At 43.0% G+C, this 24,064-nt stretch overlaps 1 protein-coding gene across 1 annotated transcript in view; it reads right to left on the minus strand.

Annotated features, from left to right (window-relative positions):
- Positions 1-6,183: 6,183 nt before the first annotated feature.
- C3_1H11orf52 (chromosome 3_1 C11orf52 homolog) overlaps positions 6,184-24,064 on the minus strand; it is a 151,508-nt gene continuing 133,627 nt past the window's right edge. The window contains exon 4 of the mRNA XM_069224999.1: positions 6,184-6,608. Coding sequence (XP_069081100.1) covers positions 6,372-6,608 — 237 coding nt within the window. The 3' untranslated portion in view covers positions 6,184-6,371. The remainder of the gene's footprint in view (positions 6,609-24,064) is intronic.

A 24,064-nucleotide genomic window follows, 5' to 3' on the forward strand; every position in this document is an offset into this window, starting at 1 on the left:
GTCTGGTTTACAGAGACTCGGCATGCATGGTGGAGTCTGCGCAATGAGAAACTGCAGTGCGTAGATTCTGCCCTGAGTGGGGAGTCTCCACCATAACTGAGCAGGCTCTTCATGAATCAGGCTCATGGTCATTCCTGGTCTCCAGCACAGTAAGTGACCATCTGCTAACCTTCCTGTGTTACATCTCAGTATTTGTCCAGCTGCAAACTATTGTGTGTTTAAGGCAGCATTCAGGCGACGTGCTAACTCTGTTACAGTAGAGGTTGTAGACACCTTGGGAGACAATAGGACTTTGTGTGTACTGGCATGCAAAAAACGAAGAACCATCAAAGCATATCTGATAGATTTAGTCATATTAATTCATAACAGTACCCCTTTGTCCTACTGCACAAACAGCAGAGTTAATGTTTAGCTAAAGGAGGAACCACAATCAATAAGTAAACACCAGGACATTACTTCGCTAATATTTTTAATAAATTAGCATTAATACAAATACAAACCAGACAAGATGCAGGTTCCAATACATCATTTTGAAAATCATCAGATTACAAGTAAATATAAAATTAGGAGTAAAGCTACGTTCTGTCTTTTTATTGACCACATACAGCAATCATTGTATGCCCTTCATTCGAGATGTTTCCTTCTATGATCTATCTAAAGTGTGCACATTTTTCAGCATCACATATATTGCAAAATTATGAAAATAGAAGTCTCATCACATCAAAAGAAAATATCTATTTCTGTAGTAGGACGTATTTAATGTTCCTACCCAATTCTCTTTGATTAAGAAGAAGAGAACTCCACCTCATCATGAGAAGCTTTTGTTTTGGAGATTTAGTACCCAAATCCACCTAGACCAGTGGTCTTCAAACTGGGAGGCGACCTCTTTGGGGGGGGGGGGGGGGGCTCAAGTGATCCCAGGGGGTGGGGGTGGGGGCACCAGGCTCTGGACAAAAGAAGCATTTCACAGATAACAGTGTTTTGTTTTAAGCAGAAACATGTTATTGCATTTTTAAAATGGCAACAGTACTTAACTGCAATGTTTAAATACATCTAGACATATTTAAACATTGCCATCTTTATAAAATATTTTTGAAAAATTCTGAAGGGGGGCCCAATGATTTTAATTTTTCAACTGGGGGGGGGGGGGGCGGCATTAAAAAGTTTGGAGACCACTGACCTAGACCTTCAGCAGGGCCGCTGCATATTATTCCTAAATCACAGTCTCTTTTATTAGTTAAAATGTTAATAATTATATACACACAAACTAAAGTAACATAAAAACAAAGTGCGGGAAATCTACATTTTTAAAATAGCTAACAAAACAGACAAGTAACGCTGCAATTATGTCACTATGGATGTGGACAAATCTATAAGATTGCAGTTGATCGGATGTTCGTCCCCCGTGACAAACTGCTTTACATAGGGTGAGAAGCTGCTCCATAAGAAGCATACCCTTAGCTGTCAGGTTTCTAATTTTTGTTATCGGCTCTTTAAAAATCTACCTTTCTTCTTTACCCCTGGGAATGCTCTGGCTTTTTCTTTGATCTCATTCTTCTGTTTGGAGAAAAAGATATAATCTAACTGGTCAAATAAGAATTACAGAATTTGCTACGGTATTTTGAAATGAGTCGTTTCATCACAACATGTGGCTATTGCAGGTCAGCAACGCACACAAACTTTAATTGTCGTAGCTTGATAATGCGATAGCCAAAACATCTATAATAAAACAATGCACGACAATTATTTGCAAGTTAATTTTACAAGATCACATTTTTGGTATGTTTAAATTAATCACATTTTACATCTATTCATTTTTTTTTTTTAGAAAAATAAACTTTTGTATTTAATTTGTTTTAATGTAGCAATTGTTATTAAAACTGGTCCTATGCAAGCCCTCAGAAGACAAGGCGGCATAGAAGAAAACAGCATTTTACACCAACCCCACTTTTCACATGGGAACCAGAAGCTGCTTTCCAGGTATTTCATGAGATTCTAACTTGAGGCCAGAATCCACTCCAGCTTATTGCAAACCGATGCACCCCGACACCTCCATTTCAGCTTTCCTCTGTGACCTTAACACTATAGGCCATTGGGAAATGAAATGACACGCATAGATCAGATTTCCCATCTCGTATTGGGAGATGAAAAAACACAGAGTATAATGCAAAATGTTTATAACATGGAAGAACGTCTGCTTGGACAACAAACTTAGGCCCATATTTATACTTTTTTTGCGCCGCATTTGCATCATTTTTTTACGCAAAAGCAGCGCAAACATAAAATATAATTGTATTTTGTACGTTTCGCCGCTTTTGCGTCAAAAAATGACGCAAATGCGGCGCAAAAAAACAGAAATATAGGCCTTAGATCTGTATTTCGGACATGTATTGTAACTTGTTCTTTGAAGGCGTAGTCATGTCCAGAAAAGGAAATCAGGTCACTGGTTATTTTATAGTCATCAGACCGGGCTCGGAGCAGAAGTACACAGACACTAAATTTAAAACAATCACATTGTACAAGTTATTTCTTTGCGTGCTTGGGATATGAATACTTTCTCAAGTTTTTTTCACTAGTTTCTTACTTTAATGTTGCAACACCGCTTAAAAAGAAGTATCCCACAAAGGCCGCAGGGCATAATGGCTCAACTACATGCGGCCGTCGGATGACTTGGACACAGTTTAGCAGCACTGCTGTCTTTGCTGGAGTGCTGTGCACAACTTTAAAACACACTCTGACGGAAGGCATGCTCCTCTGCTTCAATCCACCTTCGATACACACAGTACACCTGCATTAAAAGAGTCATCAAAATGAAGGAAAACAATTCCGTCCTCAAATCTGTGAGAAACATTCACAAGAAAATGTTGTCATTTTCCCTTTATAGGAGACCAGGTTCGTAATGGGGAACCTAAGCTGCCCGGGCAAAAATACTCCTGTCATTCCCGCTCCCTTCATCTCCTTAAGCAATCTCTTTCTTTCAATCTACTCCTTCTCTCCTCCGTCTCTGATCACTTCCTCTCTACGCCCCCCTTCCTCCCCCATAATGGCTCCGACTAACCTCAAGGAGCTAGGGGGAGTGACAGAGGCACCAAAAACGTCCCGCGCAAAAAACAAAACAAAACAAAAAAAAACAAAACTCTGTCCTTCAGGGGCTTCAGCCCACCGGGGAAAATGTCTGGTGAAATAAAAGGACTTTCAGGCCCGGGTACAGACATTGGTAATATCAGAAGCGTAGCCAGTGTGTCACCTGCCCTTGTGCAAGGAAGGAAATGAGATCTCCCCCCGCACCCTCCAATCCACCCTACCCCCAGCCGCTGTTTCAATTGTGTAATACAGGCTTCAGTGGGCCTCTCGGAGCTCGGTGCCACTGCACCTGCCGCACCAAGGACTTTAAACATGCCTTTATATAGCGCTTACTATTCTTGACAAGGGGTTACATTTACGCCCGTGAATCATACAGATAAAATGTGCAGTACAATACTTCCGTGACCAAATATCAACAAGGAAAGCTATCACAGGGCAACGATGTGCTCTCTAATAAGTACTCTAAAACGCTTTCACAACAAAATTGGCTAATTACTGTTAATTCGCTAAATTGCCAACAACATGCCAGAAAGCATACACTTGTTTTCTACACGCTGCCTACGAACATTGTGATCTTTTTCATTTTTTTATTCTTTTTTATTTTCCATTGTGATCTTTTGCCAAATTTGTTTTCAAAGGGGTATTTTGATTCTTAATAACACACACACACCCCACAGTTTTCGGAAAAAACTATCCTAGCGAGTGTTTAAAAAGTGAAATCGTGCAAATCCCAATCTTTCACGCCCAGAATTGTTACAAACTCAAACGATTAAATCCATGTAGTAATAGTGCCCTCTTACGGTTAAAACGCAGATTGCGGTAGATCTCTACCTTTCTTGATGCCTTCCTTTTGAAACCGAGCCATTTCTCTGTCTACTGTTATACCATGATGACCGCCCCATAAAATATAGATGGTTTTTAAGGTTCAACAACAAAGAACTCGCTAAAATAGAGCATGTCAAGTTATAACAAATCGTGCTACAAATAAACTATTCGTCATTCGGCATATCTACTTTGTGCATCCTGCAATACGGATTACTGCACCTGCTCGGATTAGCACCCTTTGTTAGAAATTTCCTTCTTACCACAACTAAATCCTTCCTTTCCAAAATCCACTCTGAGAGGAGCGTGGGGGTTATCCCATCCCTCAGATGTGTCTCAAACCTTCCACCTGTAAGCAATAGTTACAACGATGCCAGACGGGCAGTGCCCAGCATTGCCACTCTTTAACGAGCGTTAAGTTACAGTAGACCGAGAGAGAGAGAGCTTCCTAATACACCTGCACTTGACTGACAGCTCACAGATCTATCATACATATCAGAGCTTCAATGCAGCAAACATTCAGCCACAAGCAACTACAGAAAGAAACCGATGAAGCTGCTTCACATAGTGCAAGCGTGTAACTGACTGTCACGTACAGCAGTGCTTGCGTAGACATTTAGCTGGTGAAGTCGATATCAGAAGTCATTTAAGCAGTCACAGAAAGAAACTGGTGAAGCTGTTACAGCAGTGTGTTCAGAGACGTTCAGGGGTGCAGCACGCCTGAGCTAGGGCCCAGTGCAAGCTAGGGAAACAGGAATCGACTGTTGGTTGGATAGTAGAATGCTGCAATAAGCAGAGTTCAGTGGATCTCTCCGACATCTGGGGCCCTACTGCCAAGGCACCTGCTGCCCCATTGATAGCTACACGACTGCGTTTAGTGTGGCCCAGCTGTAATTCATGGTCAGCGCATGTGGCCACCTCAGAAACCTGTGTGCAGCATAGCCATGTTTTATCAAATGATTATATCTTTCATGAGTCCTCAGAGTGCTGCTGTGATGGGAATTAATTGGTCAAAAACACACAGACAAACCAGCAATTTTTTCGGGATTATTCCAGAGAACATAAGACTGTTCGAGTTGTGACACAATCGGCTGAAGATTGTTGAAGTAATCTAGGATATCACAAGGTATTAGAGGCCCAGTTTACAACATTCTATGAACATATAGTTATTGCAAGTGAGGGGCATCTGCCGAATACATTGTCAAATATTCGCCACCTAACCACAGTGTTACAGCATGCAGAACACTACCGTCAGACAGGACATCGTCCTGATGTTTGTGACATCACATGTAAATAGTAAATTCAGTGACCTCATATACCAGTCCAGTCGTGGCTCGTGGGGGTTACAGGGGGTGCTTAGGGGATGGGGGGGGCGTGGAAGGAAGAGAGACGGGGTACATTAATAAAAATAAAAAAAATGTACCTTTGCACCACCGATCCTCTGTCATCTCCACACCAGGCCAGGAACAGGCTTCCAGCTGCTCAAAGACTGGGTGCCAGTGCCTGCTCTCTCAGCCTGGCAACACAGTGCGAGACAGCCGGCCAAACACACATGCGCACTGAGGGGAGTGCACCCCCTCAGTGTTTGTTATCCCACATGCCTGCCTCTTTAACAAGGAAAGGATAATAAACTTTGTTTATTATCCTTTCCTTGTTAACAGATTTGAAGTGGTTGCTGCTGGTGTGTGAGGGGGGGACGGGGGATGACGTCCCCTGCCACTGTAACAATCAGATGTCCAATGGAAATATACGTCGAGTACAACTGCCTAAACGATGACCAGCAATATTACAGGAACTGAGCCCCAGAGACGACTGTCACACCGATCAATGCAAAAACCTGAATTGTGCAAGTCTCATTGATATAAAATTCAAGGGTTTCTCTACCAAATATCTAAGTCAGCTAATATGATTAAATGGATGAGATGGTAACTCTGGCATCCTTTTAGTTCACTGGATAGAATATGTGAAACCAAGACCCTATTTTGTCTCCTTGTCCAAGACAACATAAATACTTAGAAGCTAGTATATTGGCCAATTTAATGCCATAATCAAAAAACACTTATTTTGTCCTAAGATAGTTCCAAGTTCCAGTGCTAGACAACAATGAATCTCATTTTGCAGGTTTCAAAGAAGAGGGCAGAAAGAAGTTCAGACACTGCATATTTCTACATCCATAACTATGCTTCCAAGAATATTTTAAGACCTTTGATATTTCCACAAAAAGAGGCTGTTCTGGAAAACAGAGACTCAAAAGATGTCAACAATTCAACACATAACTGTTAGATTGGCACAGCTGTATTGGGTGCAAAAAAAATGGCAAGTTGTGTGTGTTCATGTATGTACATCGGATTCAGAAGCATCTTCTTTCATTGTGAAATACAATTCACTGAAGGTTGGGGTTCAGTTCACCCGCCTGCAGCGCATGTTACATGTACCCAGTGGGACCATTCCTATGCCCCATGCGCTCACACTAGTGTCCCATTCTTGGTGTCGTAGACCGTGGGGTACTGAAGCGTGGCATACTCCGTGGACTCTGGTACAGGAGGCTTCTTCGAGGAGCTCCTAGATTTCTCAGAAAAGACCTGAATCTCTGCATATTGCACACCGTCATCCTGCTGTGGGTATTTGTGCCTGTCCTTGTTCACAACCGCATACACAGGGAAATCGGAAACTGTGTCATACATGTGGGCAGAGTTATCCACCTTCAAAAATAAGAAAAAGAAAGACATCAGAGGTTGATTTTATTTAATGAAGAATTAACAATTTTTTTTTTTTTTTTTTTTTTTTTACAATATACTTAAACATAGCAGTTCAGCGAACTGAGAAAGACACCTAGCGATCTGCATATATGCACGAAATTTGGTAAACTGGGAAAGGTTACAGCAGATTTTCAGAGGATACCATTGGCAATGTGGGCACCAGTCACATCGCATGCCTCTTTAGCTATAACCTTTTCCAAAGATACCAAATCTGTGTACCCTATTTTTTGTTAACTTTTTATCGATTTTATCATTCAAAATTATCAAACAAAACAGCAAATGAAACAAACACCATAGAGTTATACTTACTTGTATCCCCCTACCCGCTTCCCTACCCCCTCCCTGTTACCCCCTTCAGATACAATATTCAATTCCATGGGGATAGGATACTGCCCCTCTGAAGTCCAAGTGGGTGCGTAGGTCTAATGCACTTAGTGGGGTCGGGCGTCTTTGCTTTACCCTATAGGCTTTCACTGGGTCTTATCCGTCCTCCATTTGATAGAGTGACCCCACTTGACCAACCATCTAGGTCCCAAGCAGCCCATCCTCCATATAGTTTCTTATTATTTTGGGTACATCCCCTGCCCTCGTGCATCAATCTTATTCCACAAATCCATGCTCTACACCCATTCTTGTAATTTCGGACAGGTTGTGCTTCTCCATTTCAGAGCAAGATCTCCTTTTGCTACCATGTAGCCTAGGTTAATCAGAAGTTTGTTGTAGGATGTTGCATTAGAATCTACCCAAATGCCCAGCAATGCCATTGATGCGGACAATGCTATTTGTGGTCCTAGAGCTTCTGCTAAGGTCTGTGTCAGTCCTACCCAGAAGGGTCATATTTTTGTTAGTCCCACAGAGTATGAATTCATGAACCAGTTACGCAGAGCTCTGCAAAGTGCTCAAAAACTCCGCTGCACTACGTGGAGTTCCACAAGCGGTGGCGTGAGTTAGGTCATGCCGTTCGTGTTGATTTTTAGTGCCAGGTGTTTGTCCCACCCTGAAAAATCAGTGTGAATCCCTGCACAGTGGAAGAGGGTGCTGCTTCTTTCCTGCCACTCAAGTTGATTTTCTACTTGAGCAACATCTACCTCAACGCGAGCGGTCGCAACCATGCTATGACAGCTCACGTTGAGAAATCTCGCCGGGAGGTGGTTTTGAGTCAGATTTTCCTTGCTCGCCAACTCACCATTGACGGGCGCGAGCAAGGAAAAAACTCTGTTCCACTACGCGGAGTTTTTCGGAACTCTACGCTGTGTACGGAGTGGGAAAAACTCTGCAAACTCCGCGAGCGGAGCGTTGTTCAACTCCCTTTCCTACTGCTGACCACAGTGTCCAAGGCATTGGTCATCTTGGGGTCTGCCCATTATATGTAGGAGTATGTACCATCATTTTGAATATGCAGTTTCCTGCCGGCTCCTCATCCATAACATTTTGATTTGCTCTACAGCCATTTCGTGATGAGATACTTTGCAAGTGGCTTGATTGAGAGCAGAAAATACTTCACTTCTCTATTTGTGACATTAATGGTGAGAGATTCGGTTTCTGTTTGTAAGGAACGGGCCATATATTCACAAAAGTCAGTAGGTATGAGTAGGCACCAACACAACCGGAAACTGGATAGTCTGTAGGAAAATAAGGCAAACTGCTGACAGCCCAGTGCCTGTGAAACGGCAGTATGTTTAGTCAGTTTTAAGTCAGGCTTGTGCCATCCGCATTAGTCTATCTTAGGCAAACTAAAAATGTGATGGACCACACGCCACTGAAGGTTAGTGAGCCCCTCCAAACAGGAATCTAAAAACATCTGCACCATTTGCAAGGCTCACTTGTCTCACCAACAATTGAGGGTTTGAGGTAAAATTCCACCACAGAGAAAACAGCACCTCCTTTAAAAAACAAAAAACACAATGGCTTTTAGCTACCCAACACTGGCTTGGAGGCAATAATGACAGGAAACAAACTGCGTTTAACTATACCCCAATGTGAGAACATGCTCAACTGCATTATCTTTATAGTAAAAAGAAAGTGGCAGTTTTGCTCAGCGAATTGGGAAAACAATTTAAATACCAGGCCAAGGGACAAGAGTACTAGTGGACAAAAAACATGACAGTGCTGCAGATCAAGGTTTTTCAGTAGAGGCACATTGTACCGAGCTAAAACGTTTCGGGAGAAGATCAATTTCTTAAATTTACATGTAAGTAAAGTTTTGAATTCAAAATTATCATTTGTAATAATAATAAAATAAAAAAACTAAGGAAATTAAGCTTCATAGAGGTGAAGTTGTGAGTAAGGAAATACTTGAAAGTTCAGCCTCGAAATGCCTTAACTTTTTATTTGTAAGTATTGTTTATTGTTTATACACAATCATTCAATTTTCATTGACCTAAAAATTCAACAATTTACAAACAACTCCCAACACATGAAACACAAGACACAAAATTAAGTAAAAGATAAAAATACTTCACCATAGTTCCTTTTTTTCATGGGAGCGCTTTTCGTTTCTATGTGCAAAAGTGACATAAAAACTATGAGTAAAAAATGTGAACTATTAATTACTTTTAAAAAAAAACTATTATTTTATGCTAGTGATTTAAAGCAAGAAAACAACAAGAAAGGTAAACCCTAAACGGGTGAATGCTTCGTTACACTGGCATACTCTCACATAATTTGCACCATTTTAAAGTTGTGCTTGTTATGCAAAATTCCTGAAATGAAACCATTACGCCTAGTTGCATAAAGACAGTTTGGGTTAAAATCCTAACAAGGGAGCATGGGAACAACATATCAATCAGTATTTGTAAAGTGTGGCTACTCACCCATGAGGGTCTCAAGGGCCTGGGGGCGGGACAGGAGGTGCCTCATTCGAAGATTCACGTCTTGAGGTTCTTCCTGAAGATGGTAAGCGACGGGCTTTGTCTGAAGTACAGGGGGAGGTTGTTCCTTCCTTGCGTTCTTGATTTTTCATCGGTGGCCCATGGTTGCGGCTCTGAATGAAGTGAGGCCTTCGCTGGATTGGCTGTTCCTCCATTTTTTTCTCTAAACGTCTGCGAGTCTGAGAGTGTCGGTGTATTCGGTGATCCATGCGTTGAGATTGCGTGCTGCTGTGTTTGCATCGTCAGGGGGGGAGGGACGGTTTTGGTGATCAGTTAGGTGAGTTGCTCATTGGTGATTTCGTTCCATTTCCTGTGGGGGGTCCTGAAGGTGCGGGAGCGGCTGCTGGGTGCAGTGATTGTGAAGTGTATGCAAAGGTGGTCGGTCGAACCTGGGGTGGAGGTGGTCTCAATGGTGATCCGGTCGCTTGAGGTGAAGACGGGGTCCAGTGTGTGTCCTGCGATGTGTGTGGATGTGGAGACCAGCTGTCTGAGGCCGAGGGTGGTGAGGGTGTCGAGTAGAGAAGTGGTGTTTGGGTCAGTGCAGTCCTCGAGCTGGAAGTTCAAGTAGCCGAGGAGGAGGCAGTCGACTGACACCAAGGCTGTGTGGGTAGCGATGTCTACGACGTCGTCTATGAGAGCAGGGAGGGGGCCGTGTGGCCTGTATACCAGGGTGCCTCAGACAGAGAAGTTGTGGTTGGAGTGGACCAGGAAGTGAAGGTGTTCCATGGTGGTGCAGTGATCTCCTTGGACGGCCTTGACACGTAATGAGGACTTGTGTACGATGGTGAGTCCTCCACCTGGGCTTGAGAGCCGGTCCCTCCTTAGGATGCTGTAACCGTCGGGAATGGCGATGGCGATGTCTGGACCCGAGGTGGGGTTGGTCCAGGTCTCGGTGAGGAAGACTATGTCCGGTTGGGTGGTGCCGATCAGGTCCCAGAGTTCGGTGGCGTGTTTGCGGAGGGAACAGATATTCAGGAGTAAGCAGTTGATGGAGTTGTGGCGGTTGTCCGTATCTTTGTCTGTGGACAGTACCTTCAGTTTGTTGAAGTTGGCGCTGAAGTTCCAGTTCCTGCAGGTGAAAGGTCTGAGTGTCCTTGGGGGAGATGGTGCAGCATTGAGACATCCGATGTTGAGGCAGAGGAGGGTCTCGGAATTGTAACGGAGGCAGTCTAGGCACGGACAGTCGCAAACGGGCTTGCCTTCGGCGCGCCCTCACTGCGGCTGCCATTAAGAAGGGGAGGAGGTGTGGGGGGCAGTCAGCTGGGAGGCGGGAGGGCAGGAAAGGTGCTTTGCGGGGAGTGGGCAGTGGAAGAGGGGAGAAAGGAAAAAGCACTAGGGAAAAACGAGGGATGATAGAAGAAAAAGGCAGAAAATGCAAGAGTGAAAGAGCTACAGAAGAAAAGAAAAGGAAAATACTTACTTGTGATGGCCACTAGACCACCAGGGATGAGGCACAGGGACGAGCCTGCGGGTGGAGGAGGGCCTTGAACTGAGAGTCACGAAACTCTCAGTTCATCCCAGGCAAGGGGCAGCAGCAGCCAGAGGAGCTGAGCAGGGCAGCAGATGCTGATCAGCAGCGGCTGTTGTTTGTGGTTTTTTTGGTTCTGAAATATGTTCTCTCGTCCAAAAGTGAGGCACAGAGGCATTTCACACTAAAGTACAGTGCTAAGTGTCGGATGTCCATTTTCTGTAATTACTCAATAGGAAATTATGTGAATTTTGTACACTCCTAATAAACCTCTGTTTCAATAATTTGTAAGAGTGCAAAAAGGTTTCCAAATTACGGTAACTCCCACACCACGCCACCCACTTACATAAGCTAAAGAATATTTCTATTGTAAATATGAAAATTTGACAAGGGATCCATAGTTAGATCCAAATGTATCAAATGTATGGTTGTGCTAATTAGTTTTTTTTCTAATAAAACATTGTGCTGTAAATACCTTCAGGTGTAAGTAACTAACATGTTCATTGTTACTGTTTTTTTTCATTTTTATGTTTAGATATTTTTCCTGAGATGATATAGTATATTGCCATTTGATTGATACATTTTCTAATCAGCCAAATATTTATAACATTATATGGTAGCAGAGCCCCTGCCTGCTTATTATTTTGTGGGTCGTATATGGGCAGTGTCTTCGTCTCTGATGTGATGACCAAAGAGGTATTAGTATCGTGTTATGGGACACAAAGCCTGGTGGAGTGGTGGGTGTGCATATGTGAGACAGATGTGCAAGTTGCAATTATAATAAGGACCAAGCAGCTTAGCTGCATGGGCAGTGAGATGCAGTCTGCCCGTACACCAAAAGGGGGTTATCAAAGAAGGCCCAGAAATCCATATGGCGCCATGTGCCAGCTAGAGATGCTGCTGGATGAATAAAAGGATCTCAAAAGGGCAGGAAGGGGAATTGGTAAAATAAGCAGTAGCTATGCACCATTTTCTTTTTATTTATGTATTTATTTTATTTTTAAAGGGAGGGATATTGACTACTGCAGAGTAAATGCACCCATACGAGGAAGGAAGTGGAACATCAATCAAGGCTGGCAACCTAATCAGAAACTACACAAACTCCTAAAAGGCCTACGTGCCACCTTCATCTGCTGGGCTAAAAGAAGCCAAACCTTTGAGCAGGGGTTCAGGTCCCCAGCCCCTCTCAAAGGGTTTCAGATATGAACGAGCTCCAGTCTGGTCGTGGGTCATACCACAGTCAGATTGGCACCCTGCAGATGCGAGGGTAATCGACAAAGCACCTTGTAGGTTCCTGCCCTGGCACAGCAAGAGTGAATCTGATTACCTCGTGCCACCCTGGCGTCTTCAGCCTTCCTTGACTGAGACCAATACTTTTCTTCGATCCCTGAGACTCATGTTTTTTTCTAGTTTATGTAAGGAGGAATCCTCCTGACCTTCTAGAATTTCTTTCCAGAACAAAACCCACTTTCAATATTAGTAGCGAATGACATTTGAGTGTTAACAATAAAAAATATTATAATAATATGCTGAAATGAGACGTCTTCTGCTTCCATTATTTAGGCAAAGACGGCAGCAGAGCATCGATTTGGTAGTTTTCATTATGTTCAGTTTTAGCACTGCTGTTCCTTGATCTGTGAGTGTCGTACAACATTTTTATGTAGATCTTAACAAGCTAACTTCTGAGTTCCTTTGTCTTTTCCATTCCCACTCCAACCTTCCTACTATGGGCAGTTAACTCTGCTCTCACCTCTAGCCAGACACCTTTGAACTAAAACAATAGTGGCCAAAAGGTGTTGTTGCCTGGACAACTCCCAATTCAATCTATCTGCTTATCAGCTTCAAACCAGCTCCAGCCAGCAGAGTGAGCTGACCAAGTCTACTGGATATTGCATGTTAGGCAGTGGCAGCTGCCATGTATTTAGAGGGGTGGGGCAGGCAAAATACGGGTGGGATTCTCTCCTTGAAGCTTCAGACCTAGGAAACTGCACTACCCAATCCTGGCGCTGCTCTCATGCTGTTAAACAGCATAAGAGAAGCATCAGGATTGGAGGGAGCAGCATCTCTCAGCGGTGTTATGAGCACTGGAGGCCTGTCCTTTCTTTAACCCAGCTTTCTCAAGACCGCTGGGTTAAAGAAGTTTAAAGTGCACGTCAGGCTGGCCATCGCAAGACAGCCGGCCAAAGGGACATGCACACTTTAAACATAGTGCACAGCTCTCTGCTGCCACTCAGCAGCAATTGCCCCGCCCCATCCGGACACTCGGTTCAGGGCGGGTAGTGCTGAAAAATGAAATGGTAATAAAGGAGCTTTATTACCATTAAATTAACTTTATTACCATTTTACTGGTCAGCTGCTCTGGGTCATTTTTTTAAGCAAGGTGACGCTCCTCCATACTCATGGAGGAACCACTCCTGGTCTTAGGTTTGCCCCTGGCAGACCAGAGCCTTGTCTAACTATTTTCAGCATGGACTATCCCTCACTGCTTTGTGGCTTTTTGCTGTGTCTCTGCCTAGCCTCACCAATTCCTAGGCACTTGGCCATATCCTGCTGACCTTTCACATTGCGACGATATAACCCACACTCTACCTTTATCACCATTAGATGATGGAAGTACACTGAACCCACATATACGCAACAAGGACAATCCTACATGCTCACGGGACTAGGGTCAATACATATTACCAAGTAGCAGTCACACAGGACTTATTCAACATGAGAGACCTTCTTTATGTGTTAGAGGGAACCACAATCTAATTTGCATCATGATTAATGTCAACGTAAATTTAAGAAAAAAAGGCCTCAAATTCACAATCTCCCCATGATAATTGTAAATGGATTTATCATACCCTCCCATTTGGTTGGCATTTACAATTAACATGATGGGACTGTAAATGTATTTAAACTACCCTGATTAAATCTGCTTCGAATATATCCAATGGGAATTGTACAGTGTCTATATTTTACATGGTGTAAATGTATTCACAATTTGAACACGGAGTCATCTGCACTATACTCACCTACGTCACATTTAACTCCATATGAATTAGCTTAAAACTAAGCAAGTGTCCCCTGTGCTTTTTTAAAAAATTAATCATAATGCTAATTGGTTTGTGGATACCTCTATTGCATAGACAAGGTTTCCCCTTTTGAATGAGTCCCACCTGGCTACTGTTTGGATAATAGGTATACTGAACCCTGCCAGACAAGAAAAATCAAACTACTCCCTAAACCTCTTTAAGGCCAGTCACCGTGTCTCAGGCTCACCGGGATAATTCCTGGACACTCGGTCCTGTCCTGCCGATCCATCACCTTGCAGATATTCCCCACAACTTTCCACTATCAGTATCTGAGACAATATGCAAGAAATATAAAAGAAAATGCCAACACATGCAAACAGCACACTTAAACATGCATTGGCAAAGCCAATAGGGTTCGCTGTTTTTTTAATATCCATGTGAATTGTACAATATTAGAAAAATATTATAATAATGTTTGTTTTAAATTTGATAAATTCATAATGGGTTATCAAGTTTTGAAACAAACATTATTATAGAATGTTTGTAATATTTGTAATTCCAGTTAGATAGAACTAAGAAACAAAAGAGAAACCTATTGGCATGATGCGAAGAAGGCAGAAAATCAACTCCCCGTATTGTAGTACCAATACGCTTTAAGTGCCCTCAATACGCGCCGGGGCATGAGGGAGAGCGCGAGAGAGGTGTAGGTAGAGATAAGTGTAGGGAGAGGTATGTGTAGGTAGAGGTACATGTAGGTGTAGGTAGAGGTAGGTGCAGGTAGAGGTAGGCAGAGGGTGGTAAAGATAGGTAGAGGTAGAGGTAGGTGTAGAGGTACATGTAGGCACAGGTAGAGGTAGGTATAGGTGTGGATAGAGAAAGGTGTAGACAGAGGTAGGTAGCTATAGAGGTAGGTGTAGGTAGAGGCATGTGTAGTTAGGTAAATGTTGCTGTAGGTAGAGGTGGTTGTAGGTAGAGATGTGTAGGTAGAGGTAAGTAGGTAAAGGCTGATGTAGGTGTAGGTAAAGGTGGGTACAGGTAGAGATAGAGGTAGGTAGAGGTAGGTGTAGGCAGAGGTATATGTAGGTATGGGAAGGCAGAGGTAGGGAGGTAGAGGTAGTTGTAGGTAAAAGCAAAGGCATGTGGAGGTAGAGGTAGGTGTAAGTAGTGGTAGAGGTAGATACAGGGAGGTGTAGGTAAAGGTAGGTGTATGTAGCTGTGGGTTCAGTTAGAGATGTTAGTAGAGGTAGGTGTAGGTAGATATGTAGGCAGAGGTTGGTGTAGGTAGCGGTAGAAATAGGTAGAGTGAAGTAGATCTAGGGGTAGTGTAGGTATAGGGTGGTGTAGCTAGGTGTAGGTACAGGTAGGTGTAGGCAGAGGAGTGTAGAGGTAGGTGTAGGTAGATGTAGGTAGAGGTGGATGCAAGTAGAGGTAGGTGTAGATAGGTAGTGAAAGGTGTAGGTAGAAATACGTTTAGGGTGAGGAAGATGTAGGTAGGTAGATGTAGGAAGAGGTAGAGGAAGGTGTAGGTAGAGGTAGGAGTAGGTGGAGGTTCAGGTATGTGTTTCTAGTTGTAGGTAAAGGTAGCTGTACATAGATGTGAGTGCAGGTAGCGACGTACATAGAGGTAGGTGTAGGGAGAGGTGTAGGCAGCGGTAGATGTAGGCAGAAGTAGGTGTAGGTACCGGTAGATGTAGGGAGCAGTAGAGTTAGATAGGAAGGTGTAGGCAGAGGTAGATAGAGGTATATGTAGGTGTAAGTAGAGGTGGGTGTAGCTAGGTGTAGGTAGAGGTGGGTGTAGGTTGATGTAGGTGAAGATAGAGATCGGTGAAGTTAAAGGTAGGGACTGTAGGTAGAGGAAGGTTGAGGTGACTGCAGGTACAGAGGGGTGTAGTTAGAGGTAGTTGCAGGTAGAGGTATATGTATGTAGGTGCAGGTAGAAGTACTTGTAGGTAGAGGTAGGTATAGGCAGAGATGTAGGTGTAGGCAGAGCGATGTAGGTAGTGGTAGGTGTAGGTAGAGCTAGGTGTAGGTAGAGGATGGTTTAGGTGGAGAAAGGTGTACTTAGAGGAAGGTGTAGGTAGGTGTAGGTAGAGGGAGGTAGATTTAGGTAGAGGAAGGTGCAGGTAGAGACATAAGTAGGTAGGTGTAAGTAGAGGTAGATGTAGGTAGAGGAAGGTGTAGGTAGAGGTAGGTGTAGGTAAAGGTAGGAGTAGCTGGGGATTTGTAGATGTAGGTAGAGGGAGGTGAAGGTAGAAGAAGGCAGAGAAGGTTAGAGGTAGGTGTAGGTAGAGGTGGGTGCAGGTAAGGTGTAGGTAGATGTAAGTGTAGGTAGAGATATGTAGGTAGATGCAGGTAGAGTTAGGTGTAGGTGGGTGTAGGTAGAGGGAGGTTAAGGCAGAGGTAGGTGTAGGTAGGCGTAGGTGCAGGTAGACGTAAGTGAAGATAGAGGTAGATAGAGGTAGGAGAAGGTAGAGGTTGGTGACGTTAGAGGTAGGTGTACTTAGAGGTAGGTGTAGGTAGTGGTACTGGTATGTGTAGTTAGAGGTAGGTGTAGGTAGATTTAGAGATAAAATGTAGGTAGAGGGAGGTGTAGCTAGGTGTAGGCAGAGGTAGGTATAGGTAGAGGTGGGTGTAGATAGGTAGTGGTAGGTGTAGGTAGAAGTAGATTTAGGTAGGGAGAGGTAGGTGTAGGTTGAGGAAGATGTAGGTAAAGGTAGAGGTAGGTGTAAGTAGAGGTAGGTAAAGTTAGGTGCAGGTAGAGGTCAAGGTCGGTGTAGCTAGGGGTAGGTAGCTAGGGGTAGGTAGAGGTGGGTGCAGGTAGAGGTATAGCTACAGGTAGATGTAGTAGAGATAGGTGTAGGTAGAAGTAGGTTTAGGTAGAGGTATGTGTAGGTAGCGGTAGATGTAGGTACAAATCGGGGAAGGTGTAGGTAGAGGTAGAGATGTGTAGGTAAGTGCAGGTAGAGGTGGGTGCAGGTAGGTGTAGGTGAGTAGAGGTAGGTGTAAGTAGAGGTTGGTGCGGATAGAGGTAGGTGTAGGTGGGTACACAGAGGTAGGTGTAGCTAGATGGAGGTAGGTAGAGGTAAAGGTAGGTAACGGCAGGTAGAGGTGGGTGTCAGCACAGGAAGGTAGAGGTGACTGCAGGTAGATGTAAGTCAATGTAGGTGTAGGTAGAGGGCGGCAGAGGTAGGTACAGAGAGATGTAGGTAGAGGAAGATGTGTGTAGGGGCAGGTAGGTGTAGGTAGATGTAGGCAGAGGTATAGGCAGAGGTAGGTGTAGGTACAAGTAACTGTAGGTAGTGGTAGGTGTAGGGGGTAGGTAGGTGCAAGAGTGGGTAGATGCAGGTATAGGTAGATGTAGAGATAGGTGTAGGTGCAGGTAGGTGTAGGTAGGTTTGGGGAGAGGAAGATGTGGGTAAAGGTAGGCGTGGGTAGGTAGAGGTAGGTGGAGGTAGATGTAGGTAGAGGAAGAGTTAGGTAAAGGTAGGTGTAGGTAGAGGTAGGAAAATGTAGGTAGAGGGAGGTGTAGGTAGAGGGAGATGTAGGTAGAGGTGAGTGCACGTAGGTGTTGGCATAAATGTAGGTAGAGGTAGATGTAAGTGTAGATAGGTGTAGGTAAAGGTAGTTGTAGGTAGAGGTGGATGTAGCTAGGTATAGGTAGAGTTAGGTGTAGGTAGAAGGTGTAGGTAGAGGTGGGTGTAGGTAAATGTAGGTGTAGGTAGAGATAGGTGTTGGTAGACATTGGTGCAGGTAGAGGTAGGTAAGATAGAGGTAAGTAGATATAGAGGTAGGTGTAGGTAGATTAAGGTAGAGGTATATGAAGGTAGGTGTAGGTTTAGATAGAGGGGTAGGTAGAAGTAGGTGTAGGTAGAGATAGAGATAGGTGCAGCTAAGAGGCAGAGGTAGGTGTAGGTCGAGGTAAAAGTAGGTGTAGGTAGGGGTAGGTGTAGATAGAGGTAGATTTTGGAGAGGTAGGTGTCGGTGTGAGTAAGCAGAGGTAGGTAGAGGTGTAGATAGGTGTAGATAGAGGTAGAAGTAAGTGTAGGTAGAGGTAGGGGTAGGTAGAGGGAGATGTAGAGAGATAGGTAGGTGATGGTAGAGAGATAGGTAGGTGTAGGTAGAGGTAGGTGCTCATGTAAAGCACTCCAATACCTTCATGTCCACGGGCGCAGATGCCAAAGAAACAGTGATAGGAAACTGCGACATGCCCAAACAACATATGCCGCGGAGCATGAGGCACAAGGAATACAAAAAGGTGTACCTTCAGCGTGGTAGCCAGAGAGGAAGGACTCTGACCAGTGTCCAATGGGAAGTGACTGGAAGGAGTACTTGGTCCAAAGGCAACCCAACCTGATGCAAGAACGGCGAAGAAGACAACAGGAAGTGAAGCAGGACGACGTGCTGGCCAATCAGAAGCACCTCTTGGACTAAGCCAATGATTAGTTCAGGTAAGTAAGGTGTCTAGGTCTGAGCCCCTTTCACGTTTTTTTTAAATTCACAATAGATTTTGCAAGCAGTGCGCAAGCGCCCGTGCTAGCGAAACCTAAAATAGAACTGGACTACAGCCCTTTGCATCCATGAAACGAGGGCCATCTTAAAAACCCTATAACATTTTTTTGTACTTAAGACTTCTCCTTCAGAAAAAGAATAGGCAATGTACAATATTCACAACTAGCTGCTCTGGGTACCGAGGGTGCATTCTAATACTATTGTTAGAGGTGATGCTGTCATGACTGACTGAAGTTTCTAGAAATGTTAAACTGTGCACTCCTTCTCGTATTCCACGTTTTCTGCCATTATGGACAAGTAGGACCTTCATGTTTGAGCATTAAAATGTGCAGCTGTTTGCACGCCAAGGGCACTGCACATGGGTAGAGAACTTAAGCACCTTACCTGTAATATGTGCCCGACTAGAAGTTCCAATATCTCAGGGAGTTGACGTTCACTGCAGATGTCTGAAATATTCTTTAGGTCATGAGTTGAAATCCCAGTAAGGCTAACCTATCCTTCCGTACTTCTGGGGTGGGCGAAATAGTGTGAATGAATTAGAGAATAGTTGCATCTGTTGTTTACTGTGCTTGGAAATGACAAAATTGCCACGTTGTGCCTTTTAAAAAAATTCAAAAATCTTCCAAATCTGTGATTGATGGATGATGAAGGTGCTAAAACCATGGCACTTTTCATGCACACTCGCCTCAGCAACAGGCTCACCTCATTTTTAAGTATCAGCAGGGAAACTGTTTTTTTTCCTTCAGCATTGTTACTCCGTCCTGCCCAGAACCATAAAGATTGTGTGTGAGTTGATGGCTGTTTTCACGATGCTCCAGACTAAGTCGGTGTAAGCTTGCACCCTGGCTCTCCGGTAACATGTAACTGTTTATAGCTGCATGGCTTTAGAATGGTCCCTTGTTAGGTTGAGCTACTTTTCCAACATCTTGATATCTGTGGTGGCTCTTAACTACGCCCATCACTTTCACTTGTTTGTGGGCTTGCCTTTCAAAAATCCTTTATCATTGGTAAATGCTTTATGTTTGGCCTGACTCTTTGGGAACGACCCTGTTAGATGGATAATTGCAGAGGCCATGGCACTTTGAATTGGCTCACTTATGTCAACAGTTTTACTTTTCATTTTTCTTTTTGTGTCTCCTTGTGCTCACGCTCATGGCAGCCATGGCACTTTGAATAGGCTTGCTTATGTCCACTGTTTTACTTTTCATTTTCAGTGAATGCAGCAAGAAAAATCCAGCTAGGAATTTACAACGCTAATAGTTCTAGCTCGAGCAAACGCAAGACCCATTGCATTGCAAATGCTTGTTTTAATCCTGTCAGAGGAATATGCTTGTGGGGAACTCCATTAAGTGTTCTCTTTTACCCATTTGTCCAGTAAGGTGGTGTTCTTGCCATTATCCACACCATAACGTTTGTTTTTAATCCCATCAGCACCCATGGTTTGGTTGCTCCACGTTTTTATAACCCATACTGGGCACACACTAGAAGTATCTCTTTGCAGGCTATAAGCCTTCGTGTGGTACTTTATCAAAAGCCACATTTAGATCCCACCCGGGACAGAGGCCTGAGCGGTAACTATCATAGGATTCACGCTATCAAGGTTAGGCGGGTTGGTTCACATGAAAGGCTCTAATTTGGATGATTTCCGTGCATGATGGTGCCATACCTCTTGGACAAGAGCTACGTCAGGCATGATGGTTTTTGCAGTTTATCTATTGAAATTGTTATTGGTACATATATCTATTTATTAAACAAGGTCATCCCTTAGAAACTAAGGCTTGGAAACATACTGGGACAAAGGACATACATAACCATGTGTGACTACCTCGTGGTGTGAGCAAGGGCACTCTATGTAGGAAGTGTTTCACCCTTTGGAAACACTTTCCAAGGATCTGATTTCCCTCATTTGTGGTAAGGATGTCTGATGACATTCTTAATCAAATGAATAAATGTAGGATTTGATGCATAAACATTTGTTAAGTGGGTGTCATGTTCCATGGAGCATCGAATGGTGATGGTCTACTTGTATTGAAAGCTTCTCAATATTTTTTCCAAAGAAATTGGTTGTTGACAACTTTGATTGCACGCTGTATTGCCTCATATACATTTATGTGAGAAGGAATTCAAGAAAGACTATAAAGCCAGTAGGTGACCTATCCCATACATGATAGTCATTGAGCACCGTATCAGCAGGACACCACATTCCAAGTTGCGTGCTGACTCCCAACCTACTGTGTGGAACACATTCAAGGAAGCGCTTGCTTCCACCGAGAGGCGCGGACTGACATTTATTAACAATCAGTTTTAACACGAAAGAGCGGGACTGGAGACCGTGTTCTAGAACAAGGTGGCAAACCTTCCTCTACAGAGGAGCACGTCCTGAGGGTGTAGGAGCCCTGACTCCAAACATAATGATTAACTGGCAGAGGGCAGGCTCATGCGGCGGCGCTCATCTGCTTTCTCACGAGTCACACTCCCAAATTCAAATGCCGACATTCGTTGCCACAGTGCCAGGCTGAATTCACTGAAGTGCCTCAGACCACTGACCTGATCAAGACCCACCCTAAAATATTCTGCATCAGTCAAAATGTCAACTGCTCTAATTTTGGACCAATTATGTTGCACAGCAAATGTATGAACTACAGAATAAAACTGTTATTTAAAGAGAATGTTATTCACCAAGTCATAATGTGCAGCGAACTGCAGCTGCAATGAAGACTGGGTTCACACTTCATTTAATGTGTGAATACCTGATAGGACAAACACCTGTAACTGTCTCCACTCAGCTCCAATGTCCCATTTCTTCCTCTTGCAACTGCTTCTGCCTAGTTCAGAATCCCTCGTCTCTCACACGTCGTGGACTATGCAATGTTCAAACTAGGACATAGCGCACAGTTATAACATCTCCCTTCTATTATTATATTAGAATGAAGCAACATATATGATTATTGAAATGTAGATCATAACGGAAAGACAAAGTACGTAAATGAACATTCACTAAACAATCAACTGTTTGACTTTGCAATGGACATTCAAATAATTTAATACAATATATATAGATTTAAAAACAAAACAAAAAAAACAATGAAATCATTAACCAGAAAATTAGTAATTAAATGCAGAACAAGGAATGTGACAGATAACCCAGACCACAATACATTCCCCGCGTCCCAAACTCAAGAAGCAGCATAGTCCTTGACTTTTACCAGCATGTTTGTAATGTTCGCAAGTGCATTGTTGCAATTGTCTTCTAGACAACCCAACATTAGATTCACTTGCGTGACGTGCCACTGCCCCCATTTCACCTGCTAGGTGGTAAGTGGCTTCTAAACACCTCAACTTTGTATTCAATTCCACGACATGTGTTGTCATTCCTTAATGTGATAATAGAATAATAATATTCACCGCCTTTTAACTGACAGTCTTTGGAATGAGTTCCAGATCTTTCCACACAGTTCTTCACTTTGACCACTTGTTCACGAGCACACCACTGACCATTATCTAACTTGCAGCACATCCGTCACAACTTACTTCTTTTACCTTGTGTACTGGTCAATATCTTTGATGGCCTTTCCTGATTAAAGTACTAAGGGCCAGATGTAGCAAGCAGTTTTGCCCATTCTGTGTCTATGGGAAAATGTGTTCGTACATATGGCCCTAAATCTCCACTCACCCAACCTCTATTTTTAGTCTTCTTTGTCTCATCATATCTATTTTTGCTCTTCAATTGAATCCTTAACATTTTGTTTTCTTCACCAACAGTGGCATTACTGTGCTCCTTTTCTGGCTTCATTCCTTGCACAACCACCTTGGACACAGTTTATCACATCCTATTTTGCCCCTGGGTGCCAAACAAAGTGTTATGACAGTAACGCGAGTTGCAGTAGGTCCATAACATCATTCTAACAGAATCTTCTACACAAAGACCAGAGGCCACTACTCCTCTTATGCATTCGCAATACAATTCTGTGCATTCTCTCTGCATGACCATTACTTTGCAGATGATATAAACTGCACCTTTTGTGTTTAATGCCAACTTCCTCAAGAAATTCCTACATGTCACGTGATATAATCTGTCGGACAAAATTTTTGAGGGAACCTCTTCTCTCGAAAATCTGTCAGTAAATAAATCTATCAGTGAATTGTTATTGTGTTCCATTACAAATCTCATTTCTAACTATTTTGATACATAGGATTGGAAGTAGGAAATATTTTTTAATTCGCAAATGGTCCAATTGGCAGAACAGAGCTGTTTGTGAACACAAAATTGCTCTTTCTTATGTACAAAGCCCAATTTGTGATTCAGTAACCTGTTACTGAATCGCAATTTAGGTTTACAAATCGGTATTTGGAAGGGGTGTGTTTGGGGCATCCCTTCCAAATATCAATTTGCAGTGGTATGTACAAATGTTTTGCGACTGAAATGCGGCTGCAAAACATTCACACTTTATCACCAACTCGAAGTTGGTGATAACCCATTCGCAAATGGGAAGAGGTCCCCTTGGGACACCTTCCCCCTTTTGACAATGGTTGAATAAATACTTTTTTAAGAGAAGACAGTGGTCCCATAGTACACTGCCTACCCTCTAAAAATGTGATAAAATACAATCTTTTAAGGTAAATGGGCTGCATTAAAAAAAAAGACTGCTTTATTTAGAAGCAATCACAGACATGGTGGTCTGCTGACCTCAACAGGGTACCATCCCTAAGATGGCAGCCAATTTTAGTGGGTCATAAACGGTGACATACCTCATTAATATTCATGAGGTACGTCTATTTGTGACCCACTACGATCAAGATAAAAATTAGACAACATTTTTGCACCATTTAACACGGTGATCATGTCATCTATTTTGGTTAGAGGGTGTCCATCTACCCAGATAGCTTTGTTAAGGCTATGCAAGTCTATGTGCATCTTTAACTCTATTTGTCTCAAGAGAAATCACAGTTGGTGACAACCACAAGGATGACTATTGGTTCTATCACTTCCTCCTTACACATATTCCTCAAAATTCTTTCAACACGTCTCAATTTGTGTTTTTCTGGATCAGCATTTTCCTTAACCCTGCTGACCTGTTCAAAACCCTTTACCTCACCTAAATCTTTGTAAAAAATATTTTTTTTAAACAGGTCCTATTACATTTGCTACTTCATGCTCACTTCAGTTATGAATATTTTCAAACCACAATCCTTGTGCACATCCAGGTTTCAAAACATTAGGTAAGCAACCTTGATGATGCCAGAAAACGTCAGGACGCCCAGCAATTGAAACATACACTTAACCCTGTACTATTCTCCCTCTGAATTCTACAATGGTTTCCAAATATCATTCAAGATTAATATTCGAACCACTGTATTTACCAGGATTAATATCTGACGAATTTGTATGTATATTCTTTTTCATTTTACTAACGTGATGTATTTAAAGAGTTGAGAGAGAGCGTAGTCTAAGTAACATATATTAGAATGAAATGCTTATATCAATGTTTAATGATGCTGCATAGAAAACGACAATAATTAGTGATTTGCTTA

The sequence above is a fragment of the Pleurodeles waltl genome, chromosome 3_1, assembly GCF_031143425.1.
Source record: "Pleurodeles waltl isolate 20211129_DDA chromosome 3_1, aPleWal1.hap1.20221129, whole genome shotgun sequence".
Classification (NCBI taxonomy): Eukaryota; Metazoa; Chordata; class Amphibia; order Caudata; family Salamandridae; genus Pleurodeles; species Pleurodeles waltl.